Here is a 25960-nt window from a genome sequence, read left to right on the forward strand (position 1 = left end):
GAACCAGCAGATGTGTAGCAAACAAGCCGTGATGAGCAGAGAGTTGTGATTGGCCAAAAGAGCGGACATCGGTTATTTCCTTTCTCCTGATTGGAGGGCTTTCGCAGCTTGTTGTTTGATTTTTTTTCCGTTGAGAGCAGCGGCGGCAGCAGCAGCAGCGTGAGCGGCAGAGTTTAGCAGCACGCAAAGGAGAAGTAAAAACTTCTGGTTCCGAATGGGACGGAGAATGGTGTGTGCTGCAGTGTGCACGGCGTTCTGGTAGGATAAGGGGGAGGGGGGAATGGTGTATCTTCTGGTTGCTTTCGTACTTTTTTTGACGTTAAACCAGGAATATCCCGTTCAAGAGGTTGAAAGACCAAGACCGGGGGTAGGCACAGTTGGCTCTTCTATGACTTCTGGACTTCAACTCCCAGAATTCCTGAGCCAATCATGCCAGCTCAGGAATTCTGGGAGTTGAAGTCCACATGTCACAGAAGAGCCAACTTTGCGTATTCTTGACCCAGATTTTCTCTACCAAGTAAACCTCCAGGCTACACGTGCTTGGTTTTTTTAAAAAAAAATTCCAGGTCTTATTAAGGAAGCCTGGATTTAGTATGACAGTTTTGATATGGGGTTTAAGCGGGCGGAGTATAGGAGTCGTATATTCCTTTTCAGCTGGGTAGTAGTAACCTCCCCTCAACAGCCAACTCAGAATTATTGGGCGAAACTGCAGGTTATCACTTTTCTGAAACAATTTACTAGCAATGAATCTTCCATTACTTGTTGGACTTAAACTCCTTTCAGCCTCCTACCTCACTCTTGCTTATCTTGAATATAACTGCCGGTTTCCCTCTATAGTTACTACAGGCTTTATTTGTACTATTCACTGACCAATCATATTTTGACACAAGCCTTTTCCACACTATTAGTTTATGGTCTAAGTCAGTGGTTCCCAACCTTTTTTTGGCCATGCCCCATCTAAGCATCTCTAAAATCCCCAGGCCTCCCTCCCATGACATATAATTCTTATTCAAAAAGCGAACTACTCACAGGGAGGAAGTCTAAAAGGCCATTAACTAGGTTTAAACAAGGTTCCAATTGCCCCCATTAAAAATGAAATTGCCCCATTGGGAACCAGGGGTCTAAGGTAGTACTGGTATGAGCCCAGAAAACTAGTATTGAACCAGGTTGAGAAACCATGGTTCAATACAGTTTACAATGTTGCCTAAGCATAGCCATTGTCGGTTTCTTTCTTTTCCCCGAAAAGCCAGTATTTTAACATTGTAGGCTGTCTGCTCTCCATTACTGTTACAGTACCTTGCTAGTTTGAATAGAATAGATTATGATTGGGAAGATTATAGTTATACAGTACATCCTTTGCCTTCCTCTATTTAGGCAAATTACACAGTATGTGTTCTTAAGGGTTAGGAACCTGTATATTTGATAGGATTTAAATATAAAGTGGATTCTCCTATTGTGAAATGGTGAACTCTACAGGACTGTAGGGAATAAAGCTGAAAAGAGGAACTAAATTTAATTGGAATACAAAAAAAAATGCATACAATTTGAATAGTAAATATGAATTGAACTTCACTCGCATGAGTTAAGTTCTTAAATTATATTGAAGATTTCAGTCATTGTTTAAATAATTGGAACATTTTAATAGTTGAATATCAATTGAAGAACTGCAATAATATAAACATTATTGGAATATTCACATTGTTTCAATTATTGTTCCTTTAATACAAGTAAGCCACAATTTATTCTGTCCACAAAACTTTCATCTACAAACCATACCTTTCAAACCACAATACTTCGTGGATCATGCTAAGACAAACCAAAGAAACCACATAGCTGCATTATATGAAGCAAGCCATAGTTCTACAACAGGTGTTACAAATAAACCTAAGATAACTTAAATGACCAGGTTTTAGAGCTGTTACAGATCAGAGCTTTATTGGACTAATTTATTTTGATTCTACAGCATTCCGCGAGCTATTCCTTTTTTATTGAGCTGGATTATACCTGCCATTGGTATAAATCATCTTAAATTCTTTAATTCAGCATAGAGGGACAGATTGTCGAAAAAGGTCTTAAGAAATGTTTTGTTTTCTGATCCTTTTGGATAAAGGCCAAATGGTGAGAGATGATTTATGGCTCAGTAATTCAATATTTTAAATGCATTGCAGATGGTGAGAATGTGTACCATGGCTCCTTCTCCAAGAACACCTTCCAAAAAGTAAGTCAAAGAATTAGGTACTGATTTCAAATGTCTTTGTTGTTTTCTTCTTCATTTATCTCAAGAGTAAGAATCTTGCAAAGCATGATTCATAGACCTCCCAGCAGCCCATTTTTAGTTTCCAAAGCAACATACTCAGGAGTAGGCAAAGCTTGAAATTTTGGATCTTTGTTGGAGTTTATGAATTTGTTGTTTTAGGTGTGATAACCTTTTCAAAATCAGACCACTGTTTCTCTTTGGGTCCTTAAAACTACATATAATAATTATAATAATCTTCGAAATTATTACAATTAAACTGATATTATAACCAGAGACCTTTCTTCTAGGCATAGTAAATGAAAAACTTTAAAAAGACCACTATCATTTAATACAACACACGATTACTGCAATTAGAATTACAATAGCGCAAAATTGGAAAAAAGAGGAAACACCATCAGAAAGAGAAATGATAAAAAAAAATATACGACTGTGCAGAAATGGACAGATTAACCCAAAAACTTAAAAATAAAGAAGAATCAAAATACTGTGAAATTTGGAAGAAATTTTATGACTGGGTCGAGACAAGAAAAAATAATGGTAGGGAATAAACTAAAATCAATCTGAGACACAAAATTAAGATCAAATCAATCTAACTTTAGATTAATTGAATGATAGAACAAATGTTCGATAACTGCTGATGCCATAAGCTGTATATTGATATTAAAAACAACAACTGGCTAACAGTTCAACGGGGAGGGAGGGGGAATTAGGGGCAGCTCTGTATAATATATTTTAGAATCTAAGTACAACAACTATACAAATAATAATTATATTGCGGAATGATACAATATGTACAACACCATATGCCTGATCTCTTTAATCTTTGTATTATAATAAAAATTTATTTAAAAAATAATAATTAGCAAAATTATTAATAATATAATTAAAATACAATAAAGTTTAATCTTGCCCATTGAAGGGATGTCATGATACATTGGCTGTCCCTATAGACCAAGGCCAGAAAGATTCTCACCTCAATATAGATTTTGGATCAGTTTAAGTAAAACCAACAATTACCACCCGGAGAAATGTTTTGAGTACAGAGGTTTGTATTCTGTATATAAATGTCAGCTGTGCCTGGTAGTAACCAGCAATAGACTCATAACAGTAAACAGTTTGCATTCTTTCATTGAGGTGCATAGTTTACCCAATTTCTACCCTTTTCAATATTAAAGAAAAATAAATGCTCTCAAAAGTCTTTATGAACAATCCTATTATGGGCTTCTCCAAGTATGCCCATATCACTCCAACACTCCGCAGTCTGCATTGGCTGCCGATCAGTTTCCGGTCACAATTCAAAGTGTTGGTTATGACCTATAAAGCCCTTCATGGCACCGGACCAGAATATCTTCGGGACCGCCTCCTGCCGCACGAATCCCAGCGACCGGTTAGGTCCCACAGAGTTGGCCTTCTCCGGGTCCCGTCGACTAAACAATGTCGTCTGGCGGGACCCAGGGGAAGAGCCTTCTCTGTGGGGGCCCCGACCCTCTGGAACCAGCTCCCCCCTGAGATTAGGATTGCCTCCACCCTCCCTGCCTTTCGTAAACTCCTTAAGACCCACCTTTGCCGTCAGGCATGGGGGAACTAAAACACCTCCCCCTTGCCCATGTTGTTTTGTTGATTGATTGACTGTGTGCCTGTTTTTTATATATACTGTTTTTTATGAGATTATTAATTTCAATTGGAACTGGATGGGTGGGCATTGGATTTGGTATTGTGTACTGTACTGTTTTTTATTATTGTTGTGAGCCGCCCCGAGTTTGCGGAGAGGGGCGGCATATAAATCCAATAAACCTAAACCTAAACCTATTGTGGATTGTAGGCAGGAATCCTGTCTCAGAGACTGTTCCCAGCCTTATAATACCTTTCCTTTCAGTGTCCCACATGTGTCTTATGATCACATGCAAATATAGGGTTAAAAGCTTTTTAGTAAGGTTAAATTCCATCTGTCGGTCCATCACCCTGGGGGGGGGGAATTACTGACCTCCTCAGAGAGGGTCCGCAACTTGGGCGTCCTCCTCGATCCACAGCTTACATTAGAAAACCATCTTTCAGCTGTGGCGAGGGGGGCGTTTGCCCAGGTTCGCCTAGTGCACCAGTTGCGGTCCTATCTGGACCGGGATTCACTACTCACAGTCACTCATGACCTTGAGGTTCGACTACTGTAATGCTCTCTACATGGGGCTACCTCTGAAAAGTGTTCGGAAACTTCAGATCGTGCAGAATGCAGCTGCGAGAGCAATCATGGGCTTCACTAGGTATGCCCATGTTACACCAACGCTCCACAGTCTGCATTGGTTGCCGATCAGTTTCCGGTCACAATTCAAAGTGTTGGTCATCACCTATAAAGCCCTTCATGGCATCGGGCCACAATACCTCCGGGACCGTCTTCTGCCGCACGAATCCCAGGGACCGGTTAGGTCCCACAGAGTCGGCCTTCTCCGGGTCCCGTCGACTAAACAATGTCGTCTGGCGGGACCCAGGGGAAGAGCCTTCTCTGGCGGCCCCGACACTCTGGAACCAGCTCCCCCCAGAGATTAGAATTGTCCCCACCCTCCTTGCCTTTCGCAAGCTCCTTAAAACACACCTCTGTAGTCAGGCATGGGGGAATTGAGATATTCCTTTCCCCCAGGCCTATACAAGTTATGCATGGTATGTTTGTATGTATGTTTTGTTTTTTAATAAGGGTTTTTTTAATGATTTTTAATTAATAGATTTGTAATGTATTGTTGCTGTGAGCCGCCCCGAGTCTGCGGAGAGGGGCAGCATACAAATCTAATTTAATAATAATAATAATAACAATGACAATAATAATAATAATAATAATAATAATAATAATAATAATTCTTTTGTATTTAATTACGTTTTCCAGATCGAGCACGCCATATGCTGCTTCCAAAGGTGCTTTCCTTACTTCTCCTAACCAAAATGATTCTACCCCTCTTCCTTCAATCAATGAACGTCTGGCCTACCTTCGTCCCTCTCGGGAGCTCCTGGAGTACTATCGAAAGAAGATTGCAGAATTTGATGAAGAGCATGAAGAGCTGGTGAAACGGTTGGAGACATACAAAGCATCTTATGATGAACAGGTAAGAAAAAAGGGAGTGATAATCCACCAAGAGATGAGTGATTTGGAAAGCCACGTAAGGAAGCTTCAAGGCTTACTCCTTTGTCCTTTCCTATAGTGCAGCCAGGATAGCCTTTATGGCAGGGGTCCCCAAACATTTTACACAGGGGGGCCAGTTCACTGTCCCTCGGACTGTTGGAAGGCCGGACTATAAAAAAAAAACTATGAACAAATTCCTATGCACACTGCACATACCTTGTTTTAAAGTAAAAAACAAAATGGGAACGTACTATTTAGAGGGGGGAGAAGGTCTGAAATTCATATATGTTTATGTTTTGTTTTTAATTTCCTTTTGTTGACATCTGATTGGCTATACAAGGTTTTCTTGGATTATGAAAAATGTGTAAAGAAAGAAGGAAGCACTTTGGCATAATGGTTAATAAGTTAGAAATATAATTGGTGTTGCACTTTTTGAAGGAACATTAAGGAGGAAATTTAATTAAAAGAAGATGAATGTAACTGGATGACAAAATTAAAAAAAAAACTTTTGCAACTTTTTTTATGATTGATATTAGTTACTAACAAAATACTGCATTTTATTCATGGAAAATTAGATGTTACACTGTGTTGTTTGAATGTATGTTGAGAAAAATTTAAAAAAATTACCCCCCAAAAAAAACAGTCCTTCCTTCCTCTATCCCTCCATTCATTTCATTCTTCCTTCCTTCCTTTCTTCCTTGTTCCGTCCATTTCTCCTTCCTTCCTTCCTTCCTTCCTTCCTTCCCTCCTTCATTCCTCTCCACTTCTCTTTCCCTTTTCTTTCTTTCTCTCTTTTCCCTGTGCTTTTGTCACTCACCGGCGGGCCGGATAAATGGCCTCAGTGGGCCGCATGTGGCCCGCAGGCCGTAGTTTGGGGACCGCTGCTTTATGGCTTTGAATCTTCTGCCAAAGCTACACAGAAGGCATTTTCACTGAAATGTATTGAAGAGAAATATGAATTATCTAGAACTTGGTTCCATACATTACATTCATCTGAATCCTCATGCTTTTAACCCTGTTTTTAAATAACTGATAGAGAAATAAATCTTTATCTGGCTTGGTTTTTAAAAGAATCAATATGACCTGAAGCATTGAAAGCAGTTGCAACACCTTGGTCTCTTCAGCCTTGAAAGACGGCGTTTAAGAGGTGACTTGATCAAAGTGTATAAAATCATGCATGGGATAGAAAAGGTGGATAGAGAAAAAATTATTTTCTCTATCACACAATACTAGGATGAGGGGGCACTCCCTAAAGCTCATAGGTAAGAAAGTGAGGATAAATAAAGGGAAATATTTCTGCACCCAGAAGGTCGTTGGTTTATGGAATTCACTTCCAGAAGAGGTCATGACAGCTGTCAGCCTGGATAGCTTCAAGGCAGGATTAGACAGATTCATGGATGCCAAGTGTATCGGTGGTTATTGAAAGGGATGTCCAAGTGCCTCTTCTATGTTGGTTGAGGCAGGCAGGATTCCCTTGGGTACCATTTGTTGGGGGGAAAGGGAGGGTCTTGCCTTCTCTTTCTGCTCAAGATCCCCATGTACAATTGATGGGCCACTGTGTGACACCGAATGCTGGACTCGATGGGCTTTGGCCTGATTCAGCATGGCTCTTCTTATGTTCTTATCCATTATTTTCCTGTTTCCAGCTTTCTTTTTCATTCAGAATCTACAGGAGTATGCATTCTAATGTGACCTAAATTAAGCCAAAATTATATTTCACTTTTTGGGTGGTGAGGAGGTGGCTTTAAAAAGCAAGGCGGGGTAAAAAGAATGGTTTTCTTTGCATAATTATGCCTTTTCTCAATAATGAATAGATGTGATATCAAAAAGGTTCAAAGTGCTCTGTGTGCATCCACATGCTTACACTTGTGCATTGATTTAATAAATTCTAAGGCACATTAAGCAATCGATAACTTCATTGCTGCTCTATTACTCTCTATTTTATTACATTCTGTACTCGCATTGGGAGAAATAATAAAACACATAATTCTGGGCGGTGCGAAGAAGTGTTGCTTTTCTTTAGGATTCTGACTTTTCCAGGAAGAAAAGTAGGCACCCATGAAAGTGAAAGGTCAGTTGGACAAGTTTCTCCATATAAGTAAGGAATATGAAGCAAGATTTTATGGCACAGTCCCTTCCTGGCACATAGCCTGCTGGGAAGGGTATTCACATGGTATATTTTAGTTGTAGACTGTACTGAAGAGTTGGAGACAGCAGTTGTGTTTAGAGCAGTGTTTCCCAACCTTGGCAACTTAAAGACATTTGGACTTCAACTCCCAGAATTCCCCAGCCAGCAAATGCTGGCTGGGGAATTCTGGGAGTTGAAGTCCAAATATCTTCAAGTTGCCAAGGTTGGGAAACACTGGTTTACAGCAGTGTTTTTCAACCAGTGTGCCGTGGCACACTAGTGTGCCGCGAGACATGGTCAGGTGTGCCGCGAAGCTCAGAGAGAAAGAAAGAAAGAGAGAGAGAGAAAGCAAGAGGGAGAGAAAACCAGAGAAAGAAAGAGAGAGAGAAAGAGAGAGAAAGAAAGCAAGAGAGAGAGAGAAAGAGAGGGAGGGAAGGAGAGAGAGAGAAAGACATAGAGGGAGGTAGGGAGGGAGAGAGGAAGAGAGCAAAAGAGAGAGGAAGGAAGGAAGAGAAAGAAAGAGGGATGGAGAGAGAGAGAAAGGAAGGAAGGGAGAGAAAGAGGGAGGGAGAAAGAAATAGAGTGAAGGGGTGGAAGAGAGAGAGAGAGAATTTTTTTTGTCCAAACTTTTTAGCGCCCCCCCCCCCCCCCCCGCTCAATGTGCTCCAGGGTTTCGTAAATGTAAAAAATGTGCCGCAGCTCAAAAAAGGTTGAAAATCACTGGTTTACAGGACCACAGCAGTTCTGTAGTCATATTCAAAGCACTTTTATCCTCTCTTGATTCATTTACTGATCTTTGATTCAGCTATTGCCAATTCTATAGCAATTATTCTGGCTCACAGTAGTTTTGCTAGGTCTAAGTAGAGCTGTTTCGTAGTCTATTTCTTAAAAGTGTTTTTATTGAAGAAGCCGGATGTAGATAAGAGAATAATAAACCAGCCAATTTATAGTTTTGAGAGTTTAATGCGATATGGTAAAAGAAAGTGGAATTAAATAGATAATAATAATAATAATTAATAATAATAATTTATTGGATTTGTATGCCGCCCCTCTCCGTAGACTCGGGGCGGCTAACAACAATGATAAAAACAGCATGTGACAATCCAATAATAAAACAGCTAAAAACCCTTATTTATAAAAAACCAAACATACACACAAACATACCATGCATAACTTGTAATGGCCTAGGGGGAAGGAATATCTCAACTCCCCCATGCCTGGTGGTATAAATGAGTCTTGAGTAGTTTACGAAAGACAGGGAGGGTGGGGGCAATTCTAATCTCCGGGGGGAGTTGGTTCCAGAGGGCCGGGGCCGCCACAGAGAAGGCTCTTCCCCTGGGGCCCACCAAACGACATTGTTTAGTCGACGGGACCCGGAGAAGGCCAACTCTGTGGGACCTTATCGGTCGCTGGGATTCGTGCGTTAGCAGGCGGTTCCAGAGGTAATCTGGTCCAATGCCATGTAGGGCTTTAAAGGTCATGACCAACACTTTGAATTGTGACCGGAAACTGATCGGCAGCCAATGCAAGCCACGGAGTGTTGAAGAAACATGGGCAAATCTTGGAAGCCCCACGATGGCTCTCGCGGCTGCGTTCTGCAAGATCTGAAGTTTCCGAACACTTTTCAAAGGTAGCCCCATGTAGAGATAAACATTAGAAGTACAGAGGAAAATAATTATTGTAATAGGGTTAAGAAAGGCCTGGACAGTTTGCTCAAAAGCTACTTGAACTTCCACTGACGTTTGAAGTCTAGAAGACCATTCTCAGCATACAGAAAAGATGGTAAACATGAAGAAAACATTTGTTACAATTTGCAAAACTTGATTTAAGCACCTTCTAGACAGACTAAATGCTAGCATCCTGCCAAGAGGTTGCCTTGGGTGTGAGATGGAACATTGTCTTGAGAAACTTGTATTCTACTTTTGTTTCATCTGATAATATTTTTCTCTGCAGCACAAGTTAGAATGGGAAATGCGTCAGCGAGAAGAAGAAATTGCAGAACTGCAAAAGGCTTTGAGTGACGTGCAGGTGTACCTTTTTCAAGAAAGAGAGCACGTGCTGCGCCTTTATGCAGAAAACGATCGACTGAAAATCAGGTTTGTGGCCTGGTCTGGAAGACTGAACAAATGCCAAGAGATTGATGGAATTTATAGATTTGATATACAATGATACGTTGTCTTACAAACGCCTCGTCATACAAACTTTTCGAGATACAAACCCGGGGTTTAAGATTTTTTTGCCTCTTCTTACAAACTATTTTCACCTTACAAACCCACCGCCGCCGCTTTGGTGCCCCGCCTCCGGACTTCCGTTGCCAGCGAAGCACCCGTTTTTGCACTGCTGGGATACCCCTGAGGCTCCCCTCCATGGGAAGCCCCACATATGGACTTCCAGGTTTTTGTGATGCTGCAGGGGAATCCTAGCAGCGCAAAAACGGGCGCTTCACTGGCAATGAAGTCCGGAGGTGGTGTTTCCCAGCAAGGGGAGCCTCAGTGAAATCGCAGCATCGCAAAAACACAGAGGTCCAGAGGTGGGGTTTCAAGGACTTCCGTGTTTTTGTGATGCTGCGATTTCACTGAGGCTCCCTTTGCTGGGAAACACCACCTCCGGACTTCCGTTGCCAGCGAAGCACTCGTTTTTGCGATGCTGCGATTCCCCTGCAGCATCGCAAAAACACAGTTCGCAGGTGGGGTTTCCCAGCAAGGGGAGCCTCAGTGAAATCGCAGCATCGCAAAAACACAGAGGTCTAGAGGTGGGGTTTCAAGGACTTCAGTGTTTTTGTGATGCTGCGATTTCACTGATGCTCCCTTTTCTGGGAAACACCACCTCTGGACTTCCATTGCCAGCGAAGCACTTGTTTTTGTGATGCTGGGATTCCCCTGCAGCATCGCAAAAACACAGTTCGGAGGTGGGGTTTCCCATGGAGGGGAGCCTCAGGGGAATCCCAGCAGCGCAAAAACGGGCACTTCGGCTGGCAAAAGGGGTGAATTTTGGACTTGCACGCATTAATCACTTTTCCATTGATTCCTATGGGAAACATTGTTTCGTCTTACAAACTTTTCACCCTAAGAACCTCGTCCCGGAACCAATTAAGTTTGTAAGACAAGGTATCACTGTATATTGGAATTTTGCACATGTGCAAAAATAAGATGTATGTGAATGGAAGGCAAATGAAATGTGCTTCTTCCTTACCTTTTTATTTTATGACTTAGGAATATAACTGGTACTTGCTTCTTTTAGGGAGAAAGTTCTGTGTCAAAGATACAGACTGTCAGTGATAGAATGAACTTACAAAACCTTTCATTCCTTTGCTGTTTTCTTGAGAAAAACTGCAAATGAAGCTTCTCTTTTCTCACTGTAATACAATTTGAACTACAGTACAGATAGTCCTGGACCTACAACAATTCATTTAGTGACCATTCGATGTTAGAACTGCACTGAAAAAAGTGACTTTATGAACGTTTTTCATAGTTACAATTTTTGCAGCATTCCCCATGATCATGTGATCAAAATTCAAATGCTTGGCAAATGGTTCCTATTTATGACCGTTGCTGTGTTTCAAGGACATGTGATCCCATTTAGCAACCTTCTGGGAAAAAAATCAATGCAGAAGCCAGATTCATTTAACAACTGGGTTGCTAATTTATCAATTGCAGCGATTCACTTAACAGCAGTGGCAAGAAAGGTGGTAAAATCAGGCAAAACTCACTTAGCAAACATCTCACTTAGCGACAGAAACTTGGGGCTCAATTGTGGTCATAAGTTGAGGATTTAAGAACGTAGGACGTATGATCCCAAATATACTATTTTTCTGCTATTGAAACATTGGATAGAAATGTTAAAAATAAAAATAAATACATCCAATTGAGTAAGGGAGATGGGTTTTATTCAATTAATAGACTATTCATCAACATTTCTACTTATATGCATGTCTTAGCATTAAAATAGAACTTCCTCTTCTAAAGCAGTGATTTTCAACCTTTTTTGAGCCGCGGCACATTTTTTACATTTACGAAACCTTGGGGCACATTGAGCGGGGGGGGGGGGGGGGGCCCTAAAAAAATTAGACAAAAAAATTCTCTCTCTCTCTCTCTTCCTCCCCTTCACTCTATTTCTTTCTCCCTCCCTCTTTCTCTCCCTTCCTCTTTCTCTCTCTCTCCATCCCTCTTTCTTTCACTTCCTTCCTTCCTTTCTTTTTTGCTCTCTTTCTCTCTCCCTCCCTACCTACCTCTATGTCTTTCTCTCTCTCTCCTTCCCTCCCTCTCTCTCTCTCTCTCTCTTGCTTTCTTTCTCTCTCTTGCTCTCTTTCTCTTGTTCTCTTTCTCTCTCTTGGTTTCTTTCTCTCGCTCACTTGCTCTTTCTCTCTTGCTTTCTGTCTCTCTTTCTTTCTCTCTCTCGCTTTCTTTCTCTCTGAGCTTCGCGGCACACATGACCATGTCTCGCGGCACACTGGTTGAGAAACACTGTTCTAAAGCATCACATAGGTATTTCCCCCAAAATAATTTAAGAGTCTGTCTCTAAGTCTTTATTTTATAAAATGGTTTGTTAACACTGCCTCCTGGTGGCTAAAGATTCAGGTTCACATTCTTGGTAATAAGATGCTATTGTAATTTCTATTCACTCTTTCTGAAATAGAAGATATTTAGAGAAATAATATCTTCAGCAAAAGAGAAATTACATTTAAAGCATAGTGTTTCCAACCATTAGTTTGCCATAAACATTTTGTGAAGACTTAAGTGGTTAGATTCTACAAGAAAGAACTTCTAGAATATGTAAAATAAATTTGCTAAGCATTTAGAATAGAAATAAATTTCTTTATTTTCAATGTACAGGGAATTGGAGGACAGAAAGAAGATTCAACATCTTTTGGCTTTATTAGGAACAGATAACGGTGAAATTACCTATTTTCACCAAGAACCCCCAAGTAAGGTAAGGACCATCAATTAACCTAGATATTTTACTGCATTTATTTTATTTTATAAAATACATTATTTACATTAATGTTTATGGATTATTTAAAAATATTTAAATAATTGTATAAAATGTAGCTGCAACTACGTGTGTTTTAAAAGGCAGCAAAATATATTCAAGGAACTGCAATATATTTTTGGAGTGTAAAGTACCTTTTAGGTCTCAGAGAAAGAGCAGGATATTAAAGGGGGAATGGCAGGAAACTGGCCAGGCCTTCGTGCCACTCTCAAATTTCCTGGGAATTTTTTTCCCATGCTAAAGTGAATAGGCATGGAGTGTTTTACACAAATGTGAAGTTGTAGATTGGTTGGTGAAAGCTTTAAAATTGGGTGCATGAAGGAAATAAAACATCCAAGAGAAAACAGGCTGCATAGGTAATAGCTTGACATTAAACAGTGTAAAGCAAAGTTGTGTGATGTCCCCCATGGTTTAATGTATTAATACATAAATAAAAATGTGTAAGAGTACTTATAGTGATTTTAGACTTTTATCAGTTGGAAACATGAATGTTCTATCACTCCAGATTATGCCTTCTTGTTAGTTGAGACTGAAGGATTTGCAGTAAATATTAGATTATTTAACACATCAACATCAATTGGAAAATTAAATTATAAAAGACCAGGGTAGTTGTAATTAATGGGGAAAATTAATTAGAGCAAGTAGGTTAATTTGTACATTTTGGTAAAAGAGGTAGGGAAATGTATGAAGATATATTAAGAAACAAGCATAACATTAATAGTTGAAACTGAACCACAACATCATTGCTATCTATATATTTTATTATTTATTATAATTATTGTATCTAATATGTATATGAAATACTTTGATAGAATTTTAAAAATGAGCAATGTTTTTTTTTTGTAATTGTAGGTCACTTTAGATGATATAGATGCTCTACCTGGAATTATTAAAAAAGATTGCCAAGTGAAATCTGGCAAATACACTTCAGTATTAGGTCAGTGGAAAAATTAAAATGATTTGGAGTAAATATTAGAGATAACATTCCGATACCAGAGTGTTTTATAGAAAAGATCTGATTCTATTGGACTTGAATATTCAGCCTTCTCCTTTGGGGTATCCAGTGTATGTGTTGCCACAACTCTCAAGATGGTGCAATCAAATCATTTAGGAAAAATTAAAGTACAACTCCCAATTTTTTAATATATATTTATTTATTCATTCATTCATTCATTCATTCATTAGATTTGTATGCCACCCCTCTCCGCAGACTCCGGGCGGCTGATGGTGCTTATAAATTTGGAAGTTGTACTTTATTTATTTATTTATTTATTTATTTATTAGATTTGTATGCCGCCCCTCTCCGCAGACTCGGGGCGGCTAACAACAGTAAAAAGACAATATGAACAAATCTAATATTAAAAGTAATGTAAAAAACCCCAATTTAAGAAACCAATCATACATACAGACATACCATGCATACATTTTATAAGCCCATGGGGAAGGAAATATCTCAGTTCCCCCATGTCTGAGGTGGGTTTTAAGGAGCTTACGAAAGGCAAGGAGGGTGGGGGCAACTCTGATGTCTGGGGGGAGTTGGTTCCAGAGGGTCGGGGCCACCACAGAGAAGGCTCTTCCCCTGGGTCCCACCAAACAACATTGTTTAGTCGACGGGACCCGGAGAAGGCCAACTCTGTGGGACCTAACTGGTCACTGGGATTCATGCGGCAGAAGATGGTCCCAGAGATATACTGGTCCGATGCCATGAAGGGCTTTATAGGTCATAACCAACACTTTGAATTGTGACCAGAAACCGATCGGCAGCCAGTGCAGACTGCGGAGTGTTGGTGTGACATGGGCATATTTAGGGAAGCCCATGATAGCTCTCGCCGCTGCATTCTGCACGATCTGAAGTTTCCGAACACTTTTCAAAGGAAGCCCCATGTAGAGAGCGTTACAGTACTCGAGCCTCGAGGTGATGAGGGCATGAGTGACTGTGAGCAGTGAGTCCCAGTCCAAATAATTTTTCCTAAATGATTTGAGCTGAAGTCTTTCCTCTCCTTTCCTAAAAACTGGGTTTCTCCTTTCACTAGAGAAGGCTTAAGATTTGGAACAACCATAGAGAGAGAAAACATTCCCTCCCAATGATTTTCCTGATAATTTCCATTGCACAGAATTATGTGGGCTTTCCCCCCCAAATAATCTCAAACTAATTACAATCAGAATAGAGATGTAAGAGACCTTGGAGGTCCTCTAGTCCAGTGATTTTCAACCTTTTTTGAGCCGCGGCACATTTTTTACATTTACAAAACCATGGGGCACATTGAGTGTGGATGGGGGGGCGGCTAAAAAAAGTTTGGACAAAAAAATTATCTCTCTCTTCCTCCCTTTCGCTCTATTTCTCCCTCCCTCCCTCTTTCTCTCTCTTTCTCTTTTTTTCTCTCTCTCCTTCCCTCTTTCTCTCTTCCTTCCTTCCTCTTTTTTGTTCTTTCTCTCTCCCTCCCTACCTCCCTCTATGTCTTTCTCTCTCCCACCTTCCCTCCCTCTCTTTCTCTCTCTCTGTTTCTTTCTTTCTTTCTCTCTCTTTCTCTCTTGTTCTCTTTCTCTCTCTCTTCCTTTCTTTCTCTCTCTCTCATTCTCTTTCTTTTTCCCTCTCTTGCTTTCTCTCTCTCTCTCTTGCTTTATTTCTCTCTCTCTCTCTTTCTTTCTCTCTGTTTTCTTTCTCTCTCTCTCTTGCTTGCTTTCTCTCTCTCTTGCTCTTTCTCTCTCTTGCTTTCTCTCTCTCTTGCTTTTTCTCTCTCTCTCTCTTTCTTTCTCTCTCATTTTCTTTCTCTCTCTGAGCTTCGCGGCACATCTGACCATGTCTCACGGCACACTAGTGTGCCGCGGCACACTGGTTGAAAAACACTGCTCTAGTCCAACCTTCCTGCTCAACAGGAGACCCCATACTATTTCCGACCGGTGGCTGTCCAGTCTTTTCTTAAAAACCTCCAGTGAATAAAGTGTTTACAACTTCTGAGGGTAAGATATTCCACTGCTTAAGTGTTATGGTTAATTCAGTGAATTGGTTATATTGATTTTTTAAAAGAAACTAAAACCTAAATTTTTCCTCAGTTATTTTAAGAATCTCTCAGATAGGCAGAACACCAACAGGGGAAAATCTAACCACCAGTCAGAACGAGACAAACTCTAAATAGCAGTTCTTCTCCTTTGCTATCTAAAGTACTACCGGTATTACTACCCCTTTTTGTTCATAGTAAGGGCATGGTTCCATTCTGTTATCTATTGTGGCCTTAAAACATTACCTCAAAAAACCCCTCTCAGATTAATAAAATGAATAGGATAACATCTTGCCACTTATTTTCTTTGTAGATTTTAAGAAAAAAGAACCGAAGTCTGAAAGTGCAAATAGATACCAAAAAGACAACCAAACACTCCTACTGCAGGTAATTGTTATGATTAGATGAAAAAACTGTAGAATGACCACTCTGGTCTAGATTTCAGTTTATCAAATCCAACTCAAGATCAGTTCTTCTAATAAGTTCATCAAATCAGATTCAAGATCAGTTGTTCTAATAAGGTGTGAAAGAATGTGTATATGATAATGAACATTTATTTATTTATTTATTTATTTATTTATTTATTTATTTATTGGATTTGTATGCTGCCCCTCTCTGGAGACTCGGGGCGGCTAACAGCAATAATAAAACACCATATAATAATAATCCAATACTAAAAACAGTTAAAAACCCATTGTTATAAAAACCAAACATACATACAGACATACCATGCATAAAATTGTAAAGGCCTAGGGGGAAAGAGTATCTCAATTCCCCCATGCCTGGCGGCAGAGGTGGGTTTTAAGCAGCTTACGAAAGGCAAGGAGGGTGGGGGCAATTCTAATCTCTGGGGGGGAGTTAGTTCCAGAGGGCCGGGGCCGCCACAGAGAAGGCTCTTCCCCTGGGTCCCGCCAAGCTACTTTGTTTAGTTGACGGGACCCGGAGAAGAACCACTCTGTGGGACCTAACTGGTCGCTGGGATTCGTGTAGCAGAAGGCGGTCCCTGAGATAATCTGGGATAAACATGGGGATATTTCATGGTTATGCACTACTGACATTCCACCACTCTACATTGGAGTCTTGTCTGCACCCCAGAACCGAATGAAGGACATTTTCATCTAGGCAGGTTTTAGCAATGGATACCAATCTTTCCTATAATCCATCATTTTTTGGTGTATAAGTTGAATCTATTGTAGACGGATCTGTTACTAAGGGCATTGATCTATTCCATTTCAGGTGTGTCTCCCCTGAGGAAAGGGGGGGGGGAGCGAGTGATAGAGCCTCTCTGAAAGGAGCATTAAGAAAGGACCGTTTTCTCAGGCACCTGGGTTGACTTTGCTGCTTTAGTTCAGGCATGGGCAACAGATTGCAAAAGAGGTCACGCTATAGACAATGTTGTCAAGGATAGAAGCAGAACAAGCTGAAATTAGACTTAGCTGTTCACCCCAATGGAACCATTAGCAACCATTCTTCCCACTCAAAAAGCATGCAGTGAACATGACAAAATGTGACCGGGATGGGGTGGGGGAATGGCACAAGAATTGGATGTAGATCTGTTAATACAGTGTTTCCCAACCTTGGCAACTTGAAGATATTTGGACTTCAACTCCCAGAATTCCCCAGCCAGCAAATGCTGGCTGGGGAATTCTGGGAGTTGAAGTCCAAATATCTTCAAGTTGCCAAGGTTGGGAAACACTGTGTTAATAGAACATATACTGTACAGTGATGCCTCGTCTTACAAACGCCTCGTCATACAAACTTTTCGAGATACAAACCCGGGGTTTAAGATTTTTTTGCCTCTTCTTACAAACTATTTTCACCTTACAAACCCACCGCCGCCGCTGGGATGCCCCACTTCCGGACTTCCATTGCCAGCGAAGGAACCGTTTTTGCGCTGCTGGGATTCCCCTGAGGCTCCCTTCCATGGGAAACCCCACCTCTGGACTTCCATTGCCAGCGAAGCACTCATTTATTGTGATGCTGGGATTCCCCTGCTGGGATTCCCCTGCAGCATCGCAAAAACACAGAAGTCCAGAGGGGGTTTCCCATGGAGGGGAGCCTCAGGGGAATCCCAGCAGTGCAAAAACGGGCACTTTGGCTGGCAAAGGGGGTGAATTTTGGGCTTGCACGCATTAATCGCTTTTCCATTGATTCCTATGGAAAACATTGTTTCGTCTTACAAACTTTTCACCTTAAGAACCTCGTCCCAAACCAATTAAGTTTGTAAGACAAGGTATCACTGTATATTAAACTCAACTGCGGCTGGGATACTGTCTTGGTTTTGCAGTTGGAAGTTTAAGAGATCTGCAGCCTTGAATGGCTCACTGGGAAAACTTCCAGATTTGGTATCCATCAAGAGAAGTCTGACAAGTTAATAGCCCCAAGAGTTCTGACTTTTTCCTTTGACTGATGAAAGGAAGAAGAATTGATGACTCAGGAGTCATTTCTATCCAGTTCTCTTTCTGGTAATGTGTAACTGTTTCATCATAATTTAGCTATGCAGATGTATGTTCCCACACTCTTATGCCCTACTGAGCTATTCGATCAAGTCACCCAGAGTTCACCTTAACATCATTTTATTCCCTAACGTTACTACGTGGTCACAAACCTCGAAGGGGTTTTGAAAGGGACCCTACTTCTCTTCTGGGCTGGGCTCCTAAGTACAATGTAACCTAACAGGTTTGCAATCTTTATTACAAGAGTGAGTTGTCTGCTGTAAACTACATTTTGCCCTTATTCCTGTTCAAAGAGGTGTGGCTATGCAACTATTGAGACAGGTGAAGGGAGTACAGTTGGGAGAAAGGGGAGCAACTCTGGGAATGTATGGTCCAAAGAAAGAGCAAGTGATCGATGGCAGATGACATTAATCATTTTATCTTTGACATTCAATGGTTAGAAAAAACAACTGATGTTTTTCTTTTTTTAAAAAAAGAATGCATACTGCTCCCTCCTCATAATCTTTCCAATAGCAGTGGGTTGGACTTGGAGAGCCATCTTCTACATCTATTATTATTATTATTTAATTATTATTTATTAGATTTGTATGCCGCCCCTCTCCAGAGACTCGGAGCGGCGCACAACAATTAAACAGTACAAATCCAATAGTAAAAGCAGTTTAAAACCCTTAATATAAAAAACAATCATACATCTCCAAATACGAACTGAATAATCAAATTATCACAGATAATCCCCACTCGGTTAAAGACTATACTAACAACAAAAGATTTAAGTGTCAAAGCCCACTGCAACAACATAGCCAAGAAGGCTTCAAGAGTTGTAAACCTAATCCTACGTAGATTCTGCTCTGGCAATCTCGCACTACTTACCAGAGCTTACAAAACTTTTGCCAGACCCATCCTCGAATACAGCTCATCCATTTGGAACCCATATCGCATCTCAGACATCAACACCCTTGAAAATGTCCATAGATACTTCACCAGAAGAGGCCTTCACTCCTCCACTCGAAACAGAATACCCTAAGAAAGCAGACTATCAATCCTAGGTCTAGAAAGTTTAGAACTAAGACGCCTTATTAAACAAGATCTAAGTATTGCCCACAAGATCATATGCTGCAATGTCCTGCCTGTCGGCGACTACTTCAGCTTCAACCACAACAACACAAGAGCACACAACAGATTTAAACTTAATATTAACCGCTCCAAACTTGACTGTAAAAAAATATGACTTCAGTAACCGAGTTGTCGAAGCGTTGAACTCATTACTGGACTCCATAGTGTCATCCCCAAACCCACAACACTTTACCCTTAGATTATCTACGGTTGACCTATCCAGATTCCTAAGAGGTCAGTAAGGGGCACTACAGTGCCTTCCGTCCTCTGTCCTATTGCTCTTCTATATCTCCTATTCCTTTCTTCTATTCCTATATCTCTTCTTCTATTCTTTCATTGATATGTTCTATTACTATATCTTCTTTTCTATTCTTTCTTATATATATTTTACTATATAATAGGAATATAACCTTCATGTATTTTACTATGTGTAATATTACACGGGGCAAAACCCGAACTCAGAACAATCTACATACATACATACATACATACATACATACATACGTATCAAATGTTTATACATACCCACTAAAACCCTCATTGTGTATTGGACAAAATAAATAAAAAATAAAAAAAATTGCATCCAAACCATACATAAAACAAAAACTATAGGAGGAGTAGAACTGGAACTTTCCTTTCTTCTAGACCCGGAATGTCAAACTCGATTTCATTAAGGGCCACACTACTGTTGTGTTTGACCTCTTGGGGCTGTGGTGGGTGTGGCCATAGTGGGAGTGGCCAGCTCGACATCACTCGTGTCGGGAGCGCCTGTGGTGGCCTGAGCACTCTGCCAGTGAAAATGGAACTCAGGAGGGCTGTGCGTGGCTCTCCCAAGCTCCTTTTTTCACCAGCAGAGGCACAGTGGTCCAGTCTTCCACTGTTCCCAGGTCAGCCCTGAGGGCCAGATCTACGCACCCCACGGTCCTGATCCAGCTTGCGGGCTTTGAGTTTGAAACCCCTGTTCTAATCCAACACATACAGACATACCATGCATACATTTTATAAGCCTAGGGGGAAGGGAATATCTCAGTTCCCCCATGCCTGATGACAGAGGTGGGTTTTAAGGAGCTTACAAAAGGCAAGGAGGGTGGGGGCAACTCTGATATCTGGGGGGAGTTGGTTCCAGAGGGTCGGGGCCGCCACAGAGAAGGCTTTTCCCCTGGGTCCCGCCAAACGACATTGCTTAGTCAACGGGACCCAGAGAAGGTCAACTCTCTGGGACCTAAGCGGTCGCTGGGATTCGTGCATTGAAAGATGTTGAAACTGTTGAATTTGATGTTGAATTTGCACTGAAAGATTTTGAAACAAAATGCATGAGCCACGGCTACAGCGTGGTAGTAAAAATTTTGGTAGCCCATCACTGTAGAATGATCATGTATATTTTTGTGTGCCTGTGTGTAATATGTATGTACGCATATGGCATAGAGTAGTAGATGCTTGGAACAAACTTCCAGCAGACGTGGTTGGTAAATCCACAGTAACTGAATTGAAACATGCCTGGGAATAACATAGATCCATCCTAAGATAAAATACAGGAAATAGTATAAGGGCAGACTAGATGGACCATGAGGTCTTTTTCTGCCGTCAGTCTTCTATGTTTCTATGTGACACCTTAAGTCACTACATCAAACTGCTTAAAACCTGCAAGGGGAAAGCTTTTATTTGCAATTATAGCATATTCTTCAGATTTTTTTTCTTCTTTGTGGATTCAGGTGGAGGCTCTCCAGGCTCAACTAGAAGAACAGACTAAGCTGTCAAAGGAGCAGATTGAAGCACTGCTGGAAGATCGGCGCATCCGTATCGAAGAAGTTCAGGTGCAGCATCAGAGGGATGAGGAAAAGATCAAGGACATTATTGAAAAGTACGTACAAAAGAAAAAATGAGATCACGTACCAAAAGGAATGATACGTTGGGTGGTTGTAAAAGCATTTTATTCTGCCCAGGGCAAAATATCCTTTTTAAATTCTGATCTTTCCGATTTGAACCTCTGCTACAGTGTGTGTGGGATAGGTTGTTTTGTAAGTAATTAATTCTAGATAATGTTTGTTGGCTTGTCTCGGTTAGCTATGCTATGAAACCATCGACAATACCAAGCAGAGAATTTTAACAGAGCGTGGATGTATGATAAAGCCAAGACACAGACTTAGTTAAATAAGTATTATCTACATATAAATAAAATATAAACAGTCCAGAATAAGCACAAAGCAAATACAGAATAATACGCACTGTGCAATTACAAGATTAGCACAAAGCAAAACACAATATAAAAGCACAAAGTTATACAAGCACGAAGCTTAACCACAATATAGATAAAGCACGAAGCTAATACAAGCACAACTCCCCCGTCTCAGGCCAAAAGGAAAGGAAAGGAAAGGACCAAGCAAAATAATGAGCTTTTATAGCTTCAATGAGGAAGTGACAAAACAGCCTTGAATATTAACTCTTCAAGTACAAGTTAACCCTTTAAGTGCACATTAACTCTTTAAGTACAAGTTTGGTACAGTTTACAATATGCAGTTTGCAATGGCAATCCCTAACAATCATGTACGCTGTACTAACAATGTTATTACTTGGGAAAGAGTCCATCATATTGTAATTGAGCCTAGCTGTCACATGAATAATTAGTTGCAAATTCACATGTTGTGAGCCGCCCTGAGTCTCAGGAGAAGGGCAGCATAGAAATAAAATCAATAAACAGATAAATTCAATGACTAAAATGATATTGGTTCTGTGTTAAATCTTTATCTAGCAATCTTGGAGAACTGCAAATCGGGATAGACCAGTGATGGTGAACCTATGGCACGGGTGACACGCGGAGCCATATCTGCTAGCACACGAGCCATTGCCCTAGCTCAGCTCCAATGTGCATGTGTGTGCCAGCCAGCTGATTTTTGGCCCACACAGAGGCTCTGGGAGGACGTTTTTGACTTCCAGAGAGCATCCAGGAAGATGGAGGAGGCTGTTTTACCCTCCACTAGCTCCAGGGAAGCCTTTGGAGTCTGGGGAGGGCAAAACGAGCCTACTGGGCCCACCTGAAGTTGGGAAACAGGCCGTTTCCGGCCTCCAGAGGGCTTCCGAGTTGGGGAGGAGCTGTTTTTTGTTCTCCCCAGGCATTGAATTATGGGTGTGGGCACTCGGGCATGCATGATAGTGTGCACACATGCTCTTTTGGCACCTGTGGAAAAAAAGGTTCGCCATCACTGGGATAGAGAGTCTTAGATGACTGATCCAATTTGGGTTAGAATGCAGATCCAGGTAGACTCCAATCCAGAATACACATGGTGACAAAGCAGCCATGCAGTCATAAACTTAGGAGACGCCAATATACTGCAGCTGTCGCTTCCTGTTCCACGTCCTGATTCATCCTCGTAGTGGAGTATAGCTAGAGGTATAACAAGCAGGAAGAGGGAGATTGTGATCCCCTTATATAGAGTGCTGGTGAGACCACATTTGGAATACTGTGTTCAGTTCTGGAGAACTCACCTACAAAAAGATATTGACAAAATTGAACGGGTCCAAGGACGGGCTACAAGACTGGTGGAAGGTCTTAAGCATAAAACGTATCAGGAAAGACTTAATGAACTCAATCTGTACAGTCTGGAGGACAGAAGGAAAAGGGGGGACATGATTGAAACATTTAAATATGTTAAAGGGTTAAATAAGGTTCAGGAGGGAAGTGTTTTTAATAGGAAAGTGAACACAAGAACAAGGGGACACAATCTGAAGTTAGTTGGGGGAAAGATCAAAAGCAACATGAGAAAATATTATTTTACTGAAAGAGTAGTAGATCCTTGGAACAAACTTCCAGCAGACGTGGTAGATAAATCCACAGTAACTGAATTTAAACATGCCTGGGATAAACATAAATCCATCCTAAGATAAAATACGGAAAATAGTATAAGGGCAGACTAGATGGACTATGAGATCTTTTTCTGCCGTCAGACTTCTATGTTTCCATGTTTCTATGAGTAAAGTATAACTTGGTTACTAATTTCTTGTAATCTGCCTCTCCGCAGATACCATAAAACTCAAAACTTGCTATACGGCAGTACCAAAGATTTTCTGCAGATGAAGTTTGACGCACGAGCAAATGAAAAATCCTGGATGGCAGAGAAGGACACTCTGCTGAGGAAGATGGATCAATGTAAATGTGCATACAAGCCGAGCAGGGTTTATAAGGATGGTAGTCCAGTCTACGATCACATCAATCAGAGTTACGAAAGTTGTCAAAGCTGGCAGGTTGCTAGCCCAGAGAAGCAGGATGCTAGCCTGGAGGAATGGAGGAGTAGTCCTCACCAGCAAAGTTTCACCAAGAGATCATCTCCCGGTGGGAAGGTAGAAGTTTTCAAGAAAAGAAAACCAAAAGTTGTGAGATGTGTTTTTCAAGCAGAGCAGACCATTCACAAAGTATATGGAGCAGAGATTAAGGTAACAGCTGCTATGTTGTACAGCACCAGGTTGATTCTGTAGATTAGATATAAAACAGGTAACCCTTGATTTAACAACAGTTCATTTAGTGATCGTTCAAAGTTACAACGGCTCTGAAAATAATGACTTGTGACAGTTTTTCACACTTAACCAATGTCACAGGATCAAAATTCAGCTGTTTGGCTGTTGGTTCATATTCATGGCGGTTGCAATGTCCCTGGATCAAGTGGTCCCCTTTTGTGACTATCTGACAAGTAAAGCCCATTCAACAGGGCAGATTCACTCAACAGCCGTATTGCTAACTTAACCACCACAATGCTGATAGATAAATTAGTGAAGATTGGACTTCATCCCTGGATAGTTCAGTGGATTTCAAGCTGGCTGAAAGCGTAGACATCAGAGAGTTATTGTTAATGGCGAGTATTCTGAGCAGAGATAGGTTACAAGCGGTGTGCCACAAGGGTCTGTTCTGGGTCCTGTTCTTTTTAATATGTTTGTGAGTGACATAGGGGAAGGTTTGGTAGGGAAGGTTTTTGCCGATGACTCTAAAGTGTGCAATAGGGTTGATATTCCTGGAGGCGTCTGTAATATGGTAAATGATTTAGCTTTACTAGATAAATGGTCAAAGCAATGGAAACTGCAGTTTAATGTTTCCAAATGTAAAATAATGCACTTGAGGAAAAGGAATCCTCAATCTAACTATTGTATTGGCAGTTCTGTGTGAGCAAAAACTTCAAAAGAGAAGGATTTAGGGGTAGTGATTTCTGACAGTCTCAAAATGGGTGAGCAGTGTGGTCGGGCGGTAGGAAAAGCAAGTAGGATGCTTGGCTGCATAGCTAGAGGTATAACAAGCAGGAAAAGGGAGATTGTGATCCCGCTATACAGAGAGCTGGTGAGACCACATTTGGAATACTGTGTTCAGTTCTGGAGACCTCACCTACAAAACAATATTGACAAAATTGAACAGGTCCAAAGACGGGGTACAAGAATGGTAGAAGGTCTTAAGCATAAAACATATCAGGAAAGACTTAATGAACTCAATCTGTATAGTCTGGAGGACAGAAGGAAAAGGGGGGACATGATCGAAATATTTAAATATGTTAAAGGGTTAAATAAGGTTCAGGAGGGAAGTGTTTTTAATAGGAAAGTGAACACAAGAACAAGGGGACACAATCTGAGGTTAGTTGGGGGAAAGATCAAAAGCAACATGAGAAAATATTATTTTACTGAAAGAGTAGTAGATCCTTGGAACAAACTTCCAGAAGACGTGGTTGGTAAATCCACAGTAACTGAATTTAAACATGCCTGGGATAAACATATATCCAGTGTAAGATAAAATACAGGAAATAGTATAAGGGCAGACTAGATGGATCATGAGGTCTTTTTCTGCCGTCAATCTTCTATGTTTCTATGTTTCTAAGGTTCACTTAAGAACTATGACAAGAATGGTTGTTAACAAATGTCTCATTTAGCAGCGGAAATTGTGGCTCAATTGTGGTCATTAGTCAAGGATTACCTTTACCATACAACAGTGATGGCAAACCTATGGCACGGGTGCCACAGGTGGCACACGGTGTCATATCTGCTGACATGCAAGCCGTTACCCTAGCTCAGCTCCAATGCGCATGTGGGTGCCGGCCAGCTAATTTTTGACTCGCACAGAGGCTCTGGGAGGACATTTTTGGCTTCCAGAGAGTCTCCGGGGGAATGAGGGAGGGCAAAAACTACTGGACCCACCAGAAATTGGGGAATTTACTGTTTTAGGCCTCCAGAGGTGGCAAGGGGGGCCATTTTTGCCATCCCCAGGCATTGAATTGTGGGTGTGAGCACTCGCACATGCAAACATGCGCTTTCAGTACCCGAGGAAAAAAAGTTTCGCCATCACTACCATACAACTTCCGACACTGTGATGCTGTGGTGCATTGAAACGATGTCATAAAAGTTTCTTGCCAGTCACTGTTTTATCTTAATTATTTATTGATGTTACCATTTCTATCCTTTCTTCCAGTTGCTTAGGTTGCTCAAATAAGGATTTTTTTTTAATATATTCCCACCTTCAGGGATTAAGAGAAAAATTGACCCAGGAACAGAGGTTAGCAAACATGTATCGAGAACAGTGTGTTTCAATGGAAGAGGAGTTGTCTAAGATTCGGGAGGAAGGAAATTTAGGTCAAGAAATGTTCAAGGTAAGTAGCTTTTGCTGTTCTTGAGGGCAACTTGATTGATTGATTGATTGGATTTCTATGCCTCTCCTCTCTGAGGACTCAGGGCAGCTCACAACATACAATATACAGTACAGTTTTCCCTTGATTTTCGCGGGTTCGAACTTCGCAAAAAGTCTATACCACGGTTTTTCAAAAATATTAATTAAAAAATACTTCACGGGTTTTGTCCCTATACCACGGTTTTTCGCGCCTGATGACATCATATGTCATCGCCAAACTTTCAGCTGCCTTTAATAAATAGTTTTTTTAATAAATTTTA

At 40.9% G+C, this 25960-nt stretch overlaps 1 protein-coding gene across 2 annotated transcripts in view; it reads left to right on the forward strand.

The window, feature by feature from the left end:
* Positions 1-25960, forward strand: part of CCDC77 (coiled-coil domain containing 77) — a 29519-nt gene continuing 3559 nt past the window's right edge. The window contains exons 1-10 of one of the 2 annotated variants that reach the window (XM_070756461.1): positions 1-229; positions 2169-2218; positions 5130-5346; positions 9445-9587; positions 12324-12420; positions 13333-13417; positions 15793-15866; positions 20761-20909; positions 23065-23476; positions 25537-25662. In XM_070756461.1, coding sequence (XP_070612562.1) covers positions 215-229; positions 2169-2218; positions 5130-5346; positions 9445-9587; positions 12324-12420; positions 13333-13417; positions 15793-15866; positions 20761-20909; positions 23065-23476; positions 25537-25662 — 1368 coding nt within the window. In that variant the 5' untranslated portion in view covers positions 1-214. Of the gene's footprint in view, positions 259-2168; positions 2219-5129; positions 5347-9444; positions 9588-12323; positions 12421-13332; positions 13418-15792; positions 15867-20760; positions 20910-23064; positions 23477-25536; positions 25663-25960 lie in introns of both variants that reach the window. The other variant, XM_070756463.1, reaches the window with a different exon arrangement.

The sequence above is a fragment of the Erythrolamprus reginae genome, chromosome 6, assembly GCF_031021105.1.
Source record: "Erythrolamprus reginae isolate rEryReg1 chromosome 6, rEryReg1.hap1, whole genome shotgun sequence".
NCBI lineage: Eukaryota > Metazoa > Chordata > Lepidosauria > Squamata > Dipsadidae > Erythrolamprus > Erythrolamprus reginae.